The 12,847-nt window shown below is 33.2% G+C and overlaps 1 protein-coding gene across 1 annotated transcript; it reads right to left on the bottom strand.

Annotated features, from left to right (window-relative positions):
• Positions 1 to 2,601: 2,601 nt before the first annotated feature.
• On the bottom strand, positions 2,602 to 10,953 carry LOC123537660 (fatty acid-binding protein, adipocyte-like). The gene is made up of 4 exons (XM_045321495.2): positions 10,817 to 10,953; positions 6,819 to 6,985; positions 4,773 to 4,883; positions 2,602 to 3,616 (listed from the first exon to the last, which is right to left on the bottom strand). Exons 1-4 carry the CDS (start codon positions 10,938 to 10,940, stop codon positions 3,563 to 3,565), a joined length of 456 nt encoding a protein of 151 aa, XP_045177430.2. The 5' UTR covers positions 10,941 to 10,953; the 3' UTR covers positions 2,602 to 3,562.
• Between the last annotated feature and the right edge of the window lie 1,894 nt (positions 10,954 to 12,847).

Genomic DNA, 12,847 nt, shown 5'->3' with positions numbered 1-12,847 from the left:
GCACAAGGTTCCAACCTGCGTTGAGTCGTATACGGATGCGTTTTGTGAAAGCTGAAAAAACACCACTAGAGATATATTAATTTCATATGCAAACTATAGTTATATTTGCTCTGTAAATATCAATTTGTTACTCCAAATTGACTTCGTCATCCTCCCCAAAACACTAAACCGATTCGGCAGTAAAGATCCTCAAATGGTAGATCAAAAGCTTAATTCACACAGATATTATGTTTTCAAGGCTAGATAAGGACAAAAACTTAGGTCATTTGCGTTGAGTCCCATACGGATGAGTTTTGTGAACGCTGGAAGAAATCACCCAGTAGCATATATTTTTCATAAGCACGCAACGAACGTATAATAACATTTGCTCTGTAAATATTAAATTTTACTCAAATTGATACCGTCACCCTGCCCTAACCAATGAACCAAATCGGCGGTGAAACCTCTTAAGTTGTATATCACAATATTACTTTCAAAGATATATCTTCAATAACAGACAGGGACAAACACACAAGTCACAGCAGCCCGGGATTAAAACAAGCTTATAATGCGATTTGCACACGGTTCCTACCTGCGTTGAGTGAGTCGTATACGGATGTGTTTTGTGAAAGCTGAAAAAACTAGATATATATTTATTTCATATGCAACCTATAGTAACATTTGCTCTGTAAATATCAATTTGTTACTCCAAATTGACTTCGTCATCATCCCCTAAACACTAAAACGATTCGGCAGTAAAGCCCCTGGAATGGTAGATCAAAAGCTTAATTCACACAGATATGTGTTCAAGGCCAGAAAAAGACAAAATCTTAGGTCATAGTAGCCCGAATTACTAAGGCTTGTAACATAGTAATATGAGGTCCTCATTTGCGTTGAGTCCTATACGGATGAGTTTTGTGAAAGCTGAAAGAAATCACCCAGTACCATAATTTTTTCATATGCATGCAACGTACGTATAATAACATTTGCTCTAAATATTAAATTTTAATCAAATTGATACCGTCATCCTGCCCTAACCAATGAACCTAATCGGCGGTGAAACCCCTCAAATTGTAGATCACGATATTACTTTCAAAGATATATCTTCAATAATAGAGAGGGACAAACACACAAGTCACAGCAGTTCGGGATTAAAACAGGCTTGTAAAGTGATTAGCTCGCGGTTTCCTACTATTTGCTCTGTAAATATTAAATTTTTCACAAGTTGATACGGTCACCCTGCCCTAACCAATGAACCGGATCGGCGGTGAAACCCCTCAAATGGTAGATCACATGATTACCTTCAAAGATATATCTTCAATAATAGAGATGGACAAATACACAAGTCACTGCAGCCCGGGATTAAAACATTCTTGTAATGCGATTCGCATGCAGTTTTCTACTATTTGCTCTGTGAATGTTAAATTTTACTCAAATTGATACCGTCACCATGCCCTAACCAATGAACCGAATCGGCGGCGAAACCCCTCAAATTGTAGATCGCGATATTAATTTCAACGATATATCTTCAATAATAGAGAGGAACAAACACATAAGTGATAGTAGCCCGGGATTAAAAGAAGCTTGTAATGCGATTTGCACAAGGTTCCTACCTGCGTTGCTGGAAAAAACAAAACAAAACAAAATCTAGAAATATATTTATTTCATATGCAACCTACTGATTCGACAGTAAAGCGCCTCAAATGGTAGATTAAAAGCTTAATTCACACAGATATGTTTTCAAGGCCAGATAAGGACAAAAACTTAGGTCACAGTAGCCCGAATTACTAAGGCTTGTAACATCGTAATATGAGGTCCTCATTTGCGTTGAGTGCTATACGGATGAGTTTGGTGAAAGCTGAAAGGAATCACCCAATACCATATTTTTTTCATATGCATGCAACATATGTATAATAACATTTTCCCTGTAAATATTAAATTTTAGTTAGTACTCAAATTGCTTCCGTCACCCTGCCCTAACCAATGAACCTAATCGGCGGTGAAACCCCTCAAATTGTAGATCACGATATTACTTTCAAAGATATATCTTCAATAATAGAGAAGGACAGTAGAGAGGAAGTATCTTCAGGTCGTGACCTGTACAAAATTCCGGATTTTGGGTGATTTTGAAGACCCGGATATTTAGCTTGCAATTGATGCTAGAAATGTCCTTGAATACCAAGGAGTGGCGTACTTTGAAAAATTAGTACCAAAACGGCTAGCATCGGTACCGTCAATTTTCTACAAGTCGGGACCTGTGCAAAAGTTTGGATTTTGGGTGATTTTGAAGACTCGAATATTTTGCTTGCAATATCTTGTACGGTTGTATTTTCTTCGGTATTTCACTGCAATACTATAATAAGTCTCTGGAACAACTGTGCTTAATGCAAACAGGTAAACGTTTGTCCATACTAATTGAATACACCTTATATGAACATACAATACAGTGAACTGAAATGTTCGGCGTCTTTAATGACATAGAAAATAATCAAAACTAATTGATGGATATTCAATTTTATTTCAAGAATATAATTTTTCAAAGATACGACACAAAGTATTCAACGACAGATGCAAGGTGCGTCATATCTTTAATTATTCGGAAGCAGCAGAAACATGAAAAAACACGAAACTATCACTAACAAAAAACACACCTTTCATACAAGTCATTTCGTTACTTTTACCGTTGTCCTGATTGTAACCTTTTCCTCTTATAAATGTAACAAAGAACGGAAAGGTTGTAACATACACATTTCCTTCATATTATTACTGCCGCAACTTTTGCAACTGACTTTTACAATCTATGACAATAAGAACGAGCTGTAACATACGCAGGTCGCTTATACAATTATTCGTAAAAGCTCGATACCATATATTTTGCTTTTATCCATAATCTTGATTGTAACATTAACCGTAAGGTTGTAACAGTTATCATGTTCTCATACAGCTACTACAAAAGTATCATTTTTACCATAGCCAATACAGATGTCATTGTTGTAACAGTCAGCATTGTTACACTGTTACTTTCAGTTTATTAACTATATTGACTTCCATGCTTTCTGGTTTTTGTTTTAATTTTTGTCTCAACAATATCAAAACGTCGAAAATGCATTTCATTTTGAAAAATGAAACACTCAAAGTCCACATACATCTGATTGATAATGGTTGTAACCAAGGGAGATTTAACAGAATTGAAACTGACTTTTCTCGTGAAGCATTAAAGTGCAAAATGACGTGTCTTCTTTGATAAAATAGAACTCATTTGTTTGTCATGTGTGATTTACAGAATTTGCATATTGGAATTTCAGATCCGTTCTATTGTACATATCTTTAAGGCAGCCATAAAAATAATATTTATCCACCAAAAATGTTATAAAGTCATTCGCCAATTACTATGATTTCTTCAGATAGTTCAGTATTACATTTCACTTTATAAAAGAATTATGAATAGAATAAAATAAGCAATGAGGAAAAAATATGCAAATGAAATCAATTAAATCCCAACATTGGCCGAACTTATAAGGTAACAGTTTGTTTTATTATTCAGTTCAACAACTATATTCAACCTTTAAATCTTTTTACTGTCCTAGGATGATCTCTTGAAGTAACGTTTAGCTGTAACACCATCAGTTGTCAATGTCTGAAAAATAAATGTTGTTTTTTTCAATTTTGATTTTAATTAATTATCACGTTTAAACGCTTTTTTCCAAATATCTTCTTAATGTTATTAAGATTTAAAAAAAGAAGCGAGCTTAGAAGTATTAACACATGCGAAAGTACTAGAAAAACGGATATTTCTCTTTAATACAATGTTAATACCAAATCAAATTATTCCATATTGATTTACTATCAAATAAAATAGATTAATTATAAACATAAATGATTGTTCAATAGATTAATTAATTTCTGAAAGTGTTTTTGATACATCTACGTGAATAACCAATATTTATTTATAACAGGCATCAAAATAGAAAAAAAAAGCGTTTTAATGACGTCAAGTATTTGATAAAACACTTTGTTATGTGTCAACACAGTTACATCATTCAAGCTAAAACGTCGTGCTGACTGCAACTAAAGTTATTTCCAATAATTTGGATGACATGATGATTTATCGACCTAGAAAAGTGATATCAACCGAGGGTGTAAATCCAGATATTGACCGAACATAAAAGGTAACATTTTTTTTTATTATTCATTTCAACAACTATATTTAACCTTTAGCCCGCTGGCGGCATTTGATTCTGCCCTTGCGACCAATGCAGATATCTTGGTCTGCACTGTTCACTATTCAGACATTAAATTTTCAATGAACATCCCTTTAAATATTAAATGGTGCTGCCCAAATAGAATAATATACCGATCCACTTTAGAAATTAAGCAGGGTAAAAGTTAAAGAATTTAACACAACCCACGGTCCAATATCACTTAGATTACTAAATTACTTCAATGTTATTTTTATGATATCTAAATCATCCTCTCTTGCTACTTCTATTACATTTTGAAGTCATTTCTATATCTGAAAGTATACATATTTATTCCTGATTACGTAGGAATAAAATAACGTCATGTGAAATAACAAAAAGATAAAAAAAGTACAGAACATGGAGAAAAATAATGTCACATGAAATAACGAAATGATGAAATAATGTCACGTGAACTAACGAAAGCAAGAAATTATATCGGCGTGTAAAAACCGGAATGCCTGAGAAAGAATTCATTTAAGGCGAGATAGCACCACGTGAAATAAGGCAATATCACACATATAAAACCATCATAGGTACAACATATTCTATTACCTGAACCAGCTGACCATCAACTATATCGTTAACCACCGTGTGCAGCTTCAGATCTTTATTATTCGGGGTAATAACTGTGTTCATTTTGCCTTCAACCAATGTGGTCACTGCCTGCAAGATTAGGCAACTCAATGTAGTATTACATATATTATTTTGGTGTTTGTTTCAAATAATTCACAGGGTAATTAACGGCCCACTTACGGCCCATTCCCTATACCCTGTCACAAAGCACTACAATAAATTAGACGATCGTCCGCTTCCTCATCATTGGCATCTTCGAGAATAGTGCAGAAGAAAGAGGTTTCAAATCCATTAGGATCTGCTTAGTTGATTTTGTCTTACACCTCTTTCACAGACTTAAACGACGTCGTGCATGTGTTTGAACCCCTCTGTATATGCTTCTCTAATATTTGATTATCAGATGCTGATTTAAAACCTCATCAAACACGGTCAAAATTGATAAATATACCAACTACATGTGTTTGTGTTTAAACCAAAAAAAACATCATCTGTATAATAAATTAGTACTGTCAAGTTTTTGTTTGAGTTTCACCTTAAACAAGTTTAAAGCTGATTTTCAAATGTGTTTTAGACCAACCTTTAAATCACAAACCTCTACATGTTCATTCATTTAACAATTTCTTAATCAATCTACCATTAGCTAAAAAACAGCCAGTTCTATATTTTTAAACACAAAATAAATAATGACAAATATGTTCAACAATGCAAAATGATCAGGCCTAAAGTATGCCCTCTCGAGTTCCTTAACTAGTATTTCAATTCTTGTTAGCTATAGATTTTAGTTTCAAAAGAGTGTTGCTATATTTTGATACTCCGACATTTATACTTAAGAAAATTCGCAATAAGAAAAATTGTAAATGAACAAGCCAGGCTTTCACATGAAACAGCCAGATGCTTTCTCCTTGAACCGAGACTTGTGATCATTTGCACTAGCTCTAAATTTATAATTTTATGAAAATTCCCAAGAAGAAAAAAATCTAAGGACTGTTGTCAATGAACAAATCAGGCATTCACATGAAACAGCCAGCTGCTTTCTCGTTGAACCGAGGCTTGTGATCATTTGCACTAGCTCTCAAAAACTAAGGCTTTTTATAAAAGTTCTTTTTTTAGAATTAAGAGCATATATGTATTTGTGTTAACAGACAAAATAAGTTTACAATAAGTAGTAGTAACTATTTGCTATAAGAAGGTAATATATTACCCAAGTGATTTTAGATATGATTTTTTTTGCCAGAATTTTCTGTTGTGTTGTTTCTATTTTTATGTGAATAATACTATTTTCTTTTTATTCCTTTTTAACAGTCATATAGTTTGCCACAACATGCATAAAATTTAGAAACAGGAAATAGCTGCAAGTGCTATTTTTCCAAAGTCTCGTATCAATGGAGGTTCGGATTTACGAGAAAGAGGCATACTAAGCATTCGTCTCGCTACTAAATCAATGTTTCTTTATTCTAAATTTAAAATATCATTATACATGCACTAAGATACTAGATGATGCGATCTCTGAGCATTTTAGATCTTTTTCTGGAAACGAACACTTAAAATAATCTATAGATTTATTCAAAATGATTTAAAACATCACAAAATGAAAAAATATAATAATGCACGTGTATATGCAGCAACTAACTTCTTTAGATTGCAAGGTGGCAATCCGATGGCGTTACGAGTTCTACGGCTCTGTCCAACGCAAGTACGACCCAGTTGAAAAGCGAGTGCGTTCTAAGTCACAAATGTTCAGAAATTCCCATTTACCTACTGAGAATATAAAAGTATCTGCTCTATCTTCTCTCCTAAATCTTCTGTGAAGCCATTTATTTTAAATGTTGCATTTTTTTCCAGATTTTAAAATTATTTGAATTAATTTTCCAAGACCTCTAGCTTTGATTTTGATTGGGTGTTCTATTTTTTTGTAGTAGCATAAATTTGCGTTTAGAGATTATATGAACATTGGTATGTCCCTTTTCAGTCATTTATACCAAAATGCAGGTCTTAAGAAGAGGGCGACAACAAAAGATTTATTACCTTACCAGGGTTAATTCCCTCGATATCATACCCTTCACCAAGTTTGTATGACACCTTGTCTTTTTTAGGACCCGCGGTAATTGACACGTTGACTGTCTCACCTTCCACGCTGATCACTATTGTTGGTGTAAATTGGGCAGCAATGTTTCTCTTGATCATTCCAACACCTGCGTTTAGATAAATGTATGCAATGCAAATGCAAACGTTCGAAGCCATAAAAGCAAACATTAATGTGTACAATAATTGGTCCTGAGAAAACAGTTATCAGATTTGCATATAATCATTGGCCAGAATTTTTGTTCCTCAGCAACAGAACAGAACAGAACATACGTTTTATTATGACTTGTACATAGTACATCATCAAGTTCAAAATACAACTCTATATATACATAAATATTAACAAAGTCACACAGTCAGTTGAAAAGTAAAGTGTACTATATAACCTTCTCATTTCTCAATATTGTGTTTAAAGTGAGGATGGCTAATCCCCCTCGGTATGAGTAGATCAAGAAGTAATATTTATAATGTTGCTTCTAATTAACATAGCGCCTTTATAGTATAGAGCTAATTTATAAAGTACATTTCTATTTTGTGATTGTAACAGTTCTATAAACTTCACCATACTAGGTCTAACGAAATAATATTTTTTGATAACTCTTTTTCTTAAATCAATATAACATGGACATATAAGTACAAAGTGGTATTCATCTTCCAGGTCAACCGTATTACAACACTGGCAGTATCTTTCATTTTTTGGAATTATGTTGTAGGCATATCTTCCAGTATGGATTCCCAGAGCATGAGCAGAAAAAGGAACTGAAGAGAGATCTCTAAATGCGAGTGCTCTCTTAACAGACGTGGTAGTTTTAGCTCCTGCAAGTTCACTTTCTGTACCAATGAAGATAAACGGTAGATAAACAATAGAGATTTGCAAGTAATTTACAAAGAACTTAACTATTTATATATATACACACACACACATACAGGTTCTGAAATAATCTGAAAATAACAGAAGAGTCAATTTGCAACCCTACGGGGACGAATACGGGAGCTACATATTGTCAGTGAGAGTGTATCAACTTATGTTGCCATGAGTCTGCATTCCATAGCCTCCGCCTCTACTGCAATGCCGTTAGATAAACATATTTATTTTATGCTTTTCAATGAAATACTGAAATTTATCGGTGAAATAAAATTGATATTTTCACTGTTTCAAACTGAAAATATCATTTTTATTTTTCACTGGTACGGAACTACACTTGAATGCGAAAGAATATGAATTATAAATAATGGAAAATTTCATGAAAAATATACTTCAGTAAAGACATAGTTATAAATTAATATTTACAGGATCATGAAGATATACGTTCCATCATTAAATAATCTAAAAGAGGTCTGGAAACGTCATAGGACTATTTGAAAGTTATACGCTATAGATATCGTGACGTCATGATGCGATGCACATGACGCTGCGCGGGTAAAATTGACATAATTTGTTTAAAACCATTGAAAATACATAAAATAAAAAGAAAATTTGTTTGTTTCAATGTAAGATTGAAATAGATTTCACTCGTGAACACAATAATTTACATTTTCACTCGTGGCTGCGCCACTCGTGAAAATATTTATTTATAGTGTTCACTCGGTGAAATATATTTCGATCTTACACTGAAACAAACAAATATCCTCTATTTATTATATACATACTAATGAAATACTGAAAATTATTGATGAAATATAATTCATATTTTCATTGTATTTATTGTTCACTGCAGTGAAACATATTTTTCTATATTTTCACTGCATTGAAACATAATTTTCTATATTTTCACTGGTTTTCCGGAACTACTTTAGTATTCTTGGGCAGTGACTTTGATAAATCTACATTTGAAATGAAAAGGATGAAACAAACTATTTTAAGTCAAAATATAGAATTAAAGATTATCGCAGCCCGCCTATGATACATTCTAACCGGTATTTGTACGAGTACACGGCATTTAACCTTCCGCGAAGGGACATAACTCGGGAGAACGTGAAACGCCAGAAAGAAAAAACCCACAACAAAATGTCGAAATTATTAGGAACTGCCTGCTGTACGCAACTCGTACAACTACAGTTGCACATCTAATGGCTTTGCAAATCCTGTAAAGGTAACGTTATTCGTTCAAAATAAGACTAAATTTCGCCTGTACGGAAAATGCATTGTTGTTGTTGTCGCTCGTTCTAAATGTAAACAAACGACGTTTTAAATCATTTGTGTATATAATGAACAGAAAATTCAAGTTTTTTGTATGAATATGGTTCTTATTTTCATCTCGAGGAATGAAAACTTCATATTTCATTTTTATATCATGCACTCGATGACAATAAAAACCATATTCATGCAAAAAAATGAATATCCTCTATGTAACCAATAACTTTCTATAATAATATCACTATACGGATAGTCTTTATATTAATTGCTGGTCCATAGATGGCGCTTGTGGATGGTTTATAGATCAACACGGATTTAATGAATATAATGATTGAAAAAAAAGCTTGAGCGAAAAGCACTGAAGTTAATAATTTTTAAAGGAATACTAATAATTTTGACTATTTAGCGGCAAGCCATTCAATATATTAATTAATATATTAATAATAAAATTTGGAATAATGTAGATTTAATACGAAATATTTTTAATGCGGCTAGTTTGCATAGCCATCCTGCTTTAATGTTCAACAGTAATCTTCTTACACAGGTTATTATGTGGGTCGCTTTTCTTTATAATAATATAATATAAAGTGTAGTATACGGTGTCAAGGTTTAGAACACAGATATATTTGATAAACAAACAATATCTTTACTAACACTCTACCTGACCATTCTGTTCTTCCGTATTGTCCTGCACGACGGATATTGGAAAATATTCAGAAAAAGTTGTTCCCCTTTACAAATGAATGCAATTTGTAAATCCCCTTTACAACTGAATGCCGTTTGTGAAGAAATAAAAATAAACAATTGCTGAATATTACCATCCACCTAGCTACCTGAAATTTCAGTACTGGGACAGTATTGCAAATGCATCAAAACGAAGATATGCAACAGTTTTTCTGAAAATGGTGAGTTTTTAAGGCTTTGAACTGTCAGAAAGTGTCTTTTTATGCAGCATTTCTCCGAAATTCAATGTATATATCAGTATACTAGAAATTCCTTTGTACAGTTATATATTAAATGTTTTTATGCTGTTAAATTTTCATGTTAAACAATCTTTTGTTTCTATGGTTTGGTGTTGTTAGAACTTTTTTTTTATCTCAAAATGTACGACTGTTTTACTTTTCGTGTTATAGCATGTCAAGAATCCCTCGGGAAACGTTGGTACCCTCGCCCTACTGGGCTCGGGTGCCAACCAATCTCTCGGGATTCTGCAGATGTTATAACACAAAAAACATGCGTTATCCCTATAATGTTGACGTTCCCGCGCATTACATGAATATTTAATGACGCTGTGCAACATTAAATTATTTTAATCTCGTTTTCTCTTCACTTATCAGTAGAATGGAACATCTGCAAAGCCATCGGGCCAATACCTCTCCAAGGAGGCCAACATCGCCTTAAGGCACACCAGCCCCGTATAATCATGAACCTCTATGTATTTTGAACACTTGTTGTTAAATATAACTGTAGCTCAAGTTATGTTCTTATTTAAGCGGAAATAAAAAAAAAAACACGAATTTAATCCAGCGTGCATACAATTTTAAGTAAGCAAGCATCCAGATTAGAAACATTTTCTTTTAGAAGACCTTTATTTATAATCATTTTTATATATAAATCAAAATCAAGTGATTCAGTTACTACGTTACTGTATGTCAAATCATGCTAATAAATATCGGCTTAGATAATAAAGAGCTTTAATTTTGTTTTTACAAAAGTTCCTTTATCCTTTACAACTGACAGCATTGTATACAACTGGATGCATGCCTTTTTAAAACAAAACAAAAATGCTGTAATCTTCACTCACCGGCTTTGTCCAAAAATTCTTTGAGGTTCTCTGATTTAACATTTTCCCATTTTCCTTCAAATTTCGCTTTAAGTTCGACTGCCATTTTCTTTAACTGCGTTGATTCTGAAAACTTTTTTATCATTCACCAAATATTTTATATGGGGCAAGTCTGTAAAGGCAAGCTATATATATACACGCTATGAATATGACCGGGTTAAAAAGCGGGCCGGTGAGAAATTTACTTACATCAATATTGACTGATCGGTTGTAGTATTTCTATAGTAATTGGTTTAATTAGTAGCTAAGGGCTTAATTTAATATTTATGCATTGATAATTGTGAGGTTAAAAGGTGTGCCGGTTTTGAAAAGATACACGAAAAAAGGACATTCGTGCTAGTACTTGATTAAACAAGTCACTTGACTGATATTAAAGATTCTACATTTTTTTTCTTTTCATTCCATTTCATAGAGACAAAATCCAGTCTATTCTAGAGATTCTCTTAGAGGAATGATGTTAACATATATGATATGTGATATAGACTGTGTTGATTCATTACACTGAATCAGGAAAATGTAAAAATATGTATACCATAGTCTAGGAATTTAGTCTAGAACTGGATCAAAGGAAATATTACTTTTCAGTCCAGTCTCAAACTTAAGCATCTAATGGCTGTTCCTAGGCACAAAATGGAAATTGATCAATGGACTGGATACATTTTTAAGACTGGTCTTCAAACTATTTTTGTAACATCGGACCCTTGTTAAGTCAAGTATCATGAATTGGACCATGTTTACATTTTGTAACTGCTGTGTCACAGTAAAAGTTTTAATATGCTTTCCGCTCTCGCAAAACGAGAAAAATGTTTATCTTAATTATAGAAATATAAAAAAAGTGAAATAGATTGTCAAATGTAACTCTATACTTAAAGGCTTGTAATGTCGCGTGAGGTTCTCATTTGTATTGAGTCTTACTTGGATTAGTTTTGTGAAAGCTGAAAGAAATCACCCATATATATTTCATATGCAACATATAGTAACATTTCCTCTGTAAATATCACATTTTACTCCAAAGTGATAAAGTCACCCTGTCCTTAACAATGAAACCCCTCAAACTGTAGATCAAACCCCTAATTACAATGATATATTTTCAATTATAGAGAGGGACAAACACATAAGTCACAGTAGCCCAATATTACATAGGCTTGAATATCATGTGGTTGAGCCGTATACGGTTGCGTTTTGTGAAAGCTGAAAATACAGCAGTCGAAATAATATTATGTCTTTTATATGCAACCAATAGTAACATTTGTTCTGTAAATATTAATTTGTTACTCCAAATTGATACCGCCCTTCTGCTATAAACACTAAACCGATTCGGCAATGAAGTTCCTCTAATGGTAGATCAAAAACTTAATACACACAGACATTTTTCAATGCCAGTTGAGGAAAAACTAAGGTCATAGTAGCCCGAATTACAAAGACTTGTAATATCGTGCGTGGTCCTCATTTGCGTTGAGTCCGAGTTGATACCGCCATCCTCTCCTAAACGCTGAACCGATTTGGCAGAAAAGCCGCTCAAATGGTAGATCAAAAGCTTAATACACACATATATGTTTTCAATGCCAGATAAGGACAACAACTTACATTTATTCTTCATATGCAACGTATTGTGATATTTGCTTTGTAAATATTAAATTTTACTCCAAATTTATACCGTCACCTTGCTCTAGCCAATGAACCGGATCGACAGTGAAACCCCTCAAATTTTATATCACAATATTGATTTCATAGATATATCTTCAATGATAGAGAGGGACGCACAAATAAGTCACAGTAGCCCAATATTGTAAAAGGCTTGTATCATCTTGTGCTGTTCTCACATGCGTGTATTTATATAAGATATAAATTATTTCACCAAATTAAGATCGTCATCATGCCCCAACTTCTCAGTCCATTTGGCAGCGAATCCTCTGAAATTGTATTTTCGCACATTTTCATTGCAATAGAGCAGTAAATACAGTTTCCCGATATTACTCATACTAATAATAT

Source organism: Mercenaria mercenaria, chromosome 17 (assembly GCF_021730395.1).
Source record: "Mercenaria mercenaria strain notata chromosome 17, MADL_Memer_1, whole genome shotgun sequence".
NCBI lineage: Eukaryota > Metazoa > Mollusca > Bivalvia > Venerida > Veneridae > Mercenaria > Mercenaria mercenaria.
This window is presented reverse-complemented; position numbering and strand designations above follow the sequence as displayed.

Excerpts from the sequence above, each read along its gene's own strand:
- LOC123537660 (XM_045321495.2), bottom strand. The coding sequence starts at position 10,940 with ATGATAAAAAAGTTTTCAGAATCAACGCAGTTAAAGAAAATGGCAGTC. Across the intron at positions 4,884-6,818 it reads AGGGAATTAACCCTGGTAAG|GCAGTGACCACATTGGTTGA; the intron begins GTAATAAATCTT and ends CTAATCTTGCAG. Across the intron at positions 3,617-4,772 it reads TTGATGGTCAGCTGGTTCAG|ACATTGACAACTGATGGTGT; the intron begins GTAATAGAATAT and ends TTTATTTTTCAG.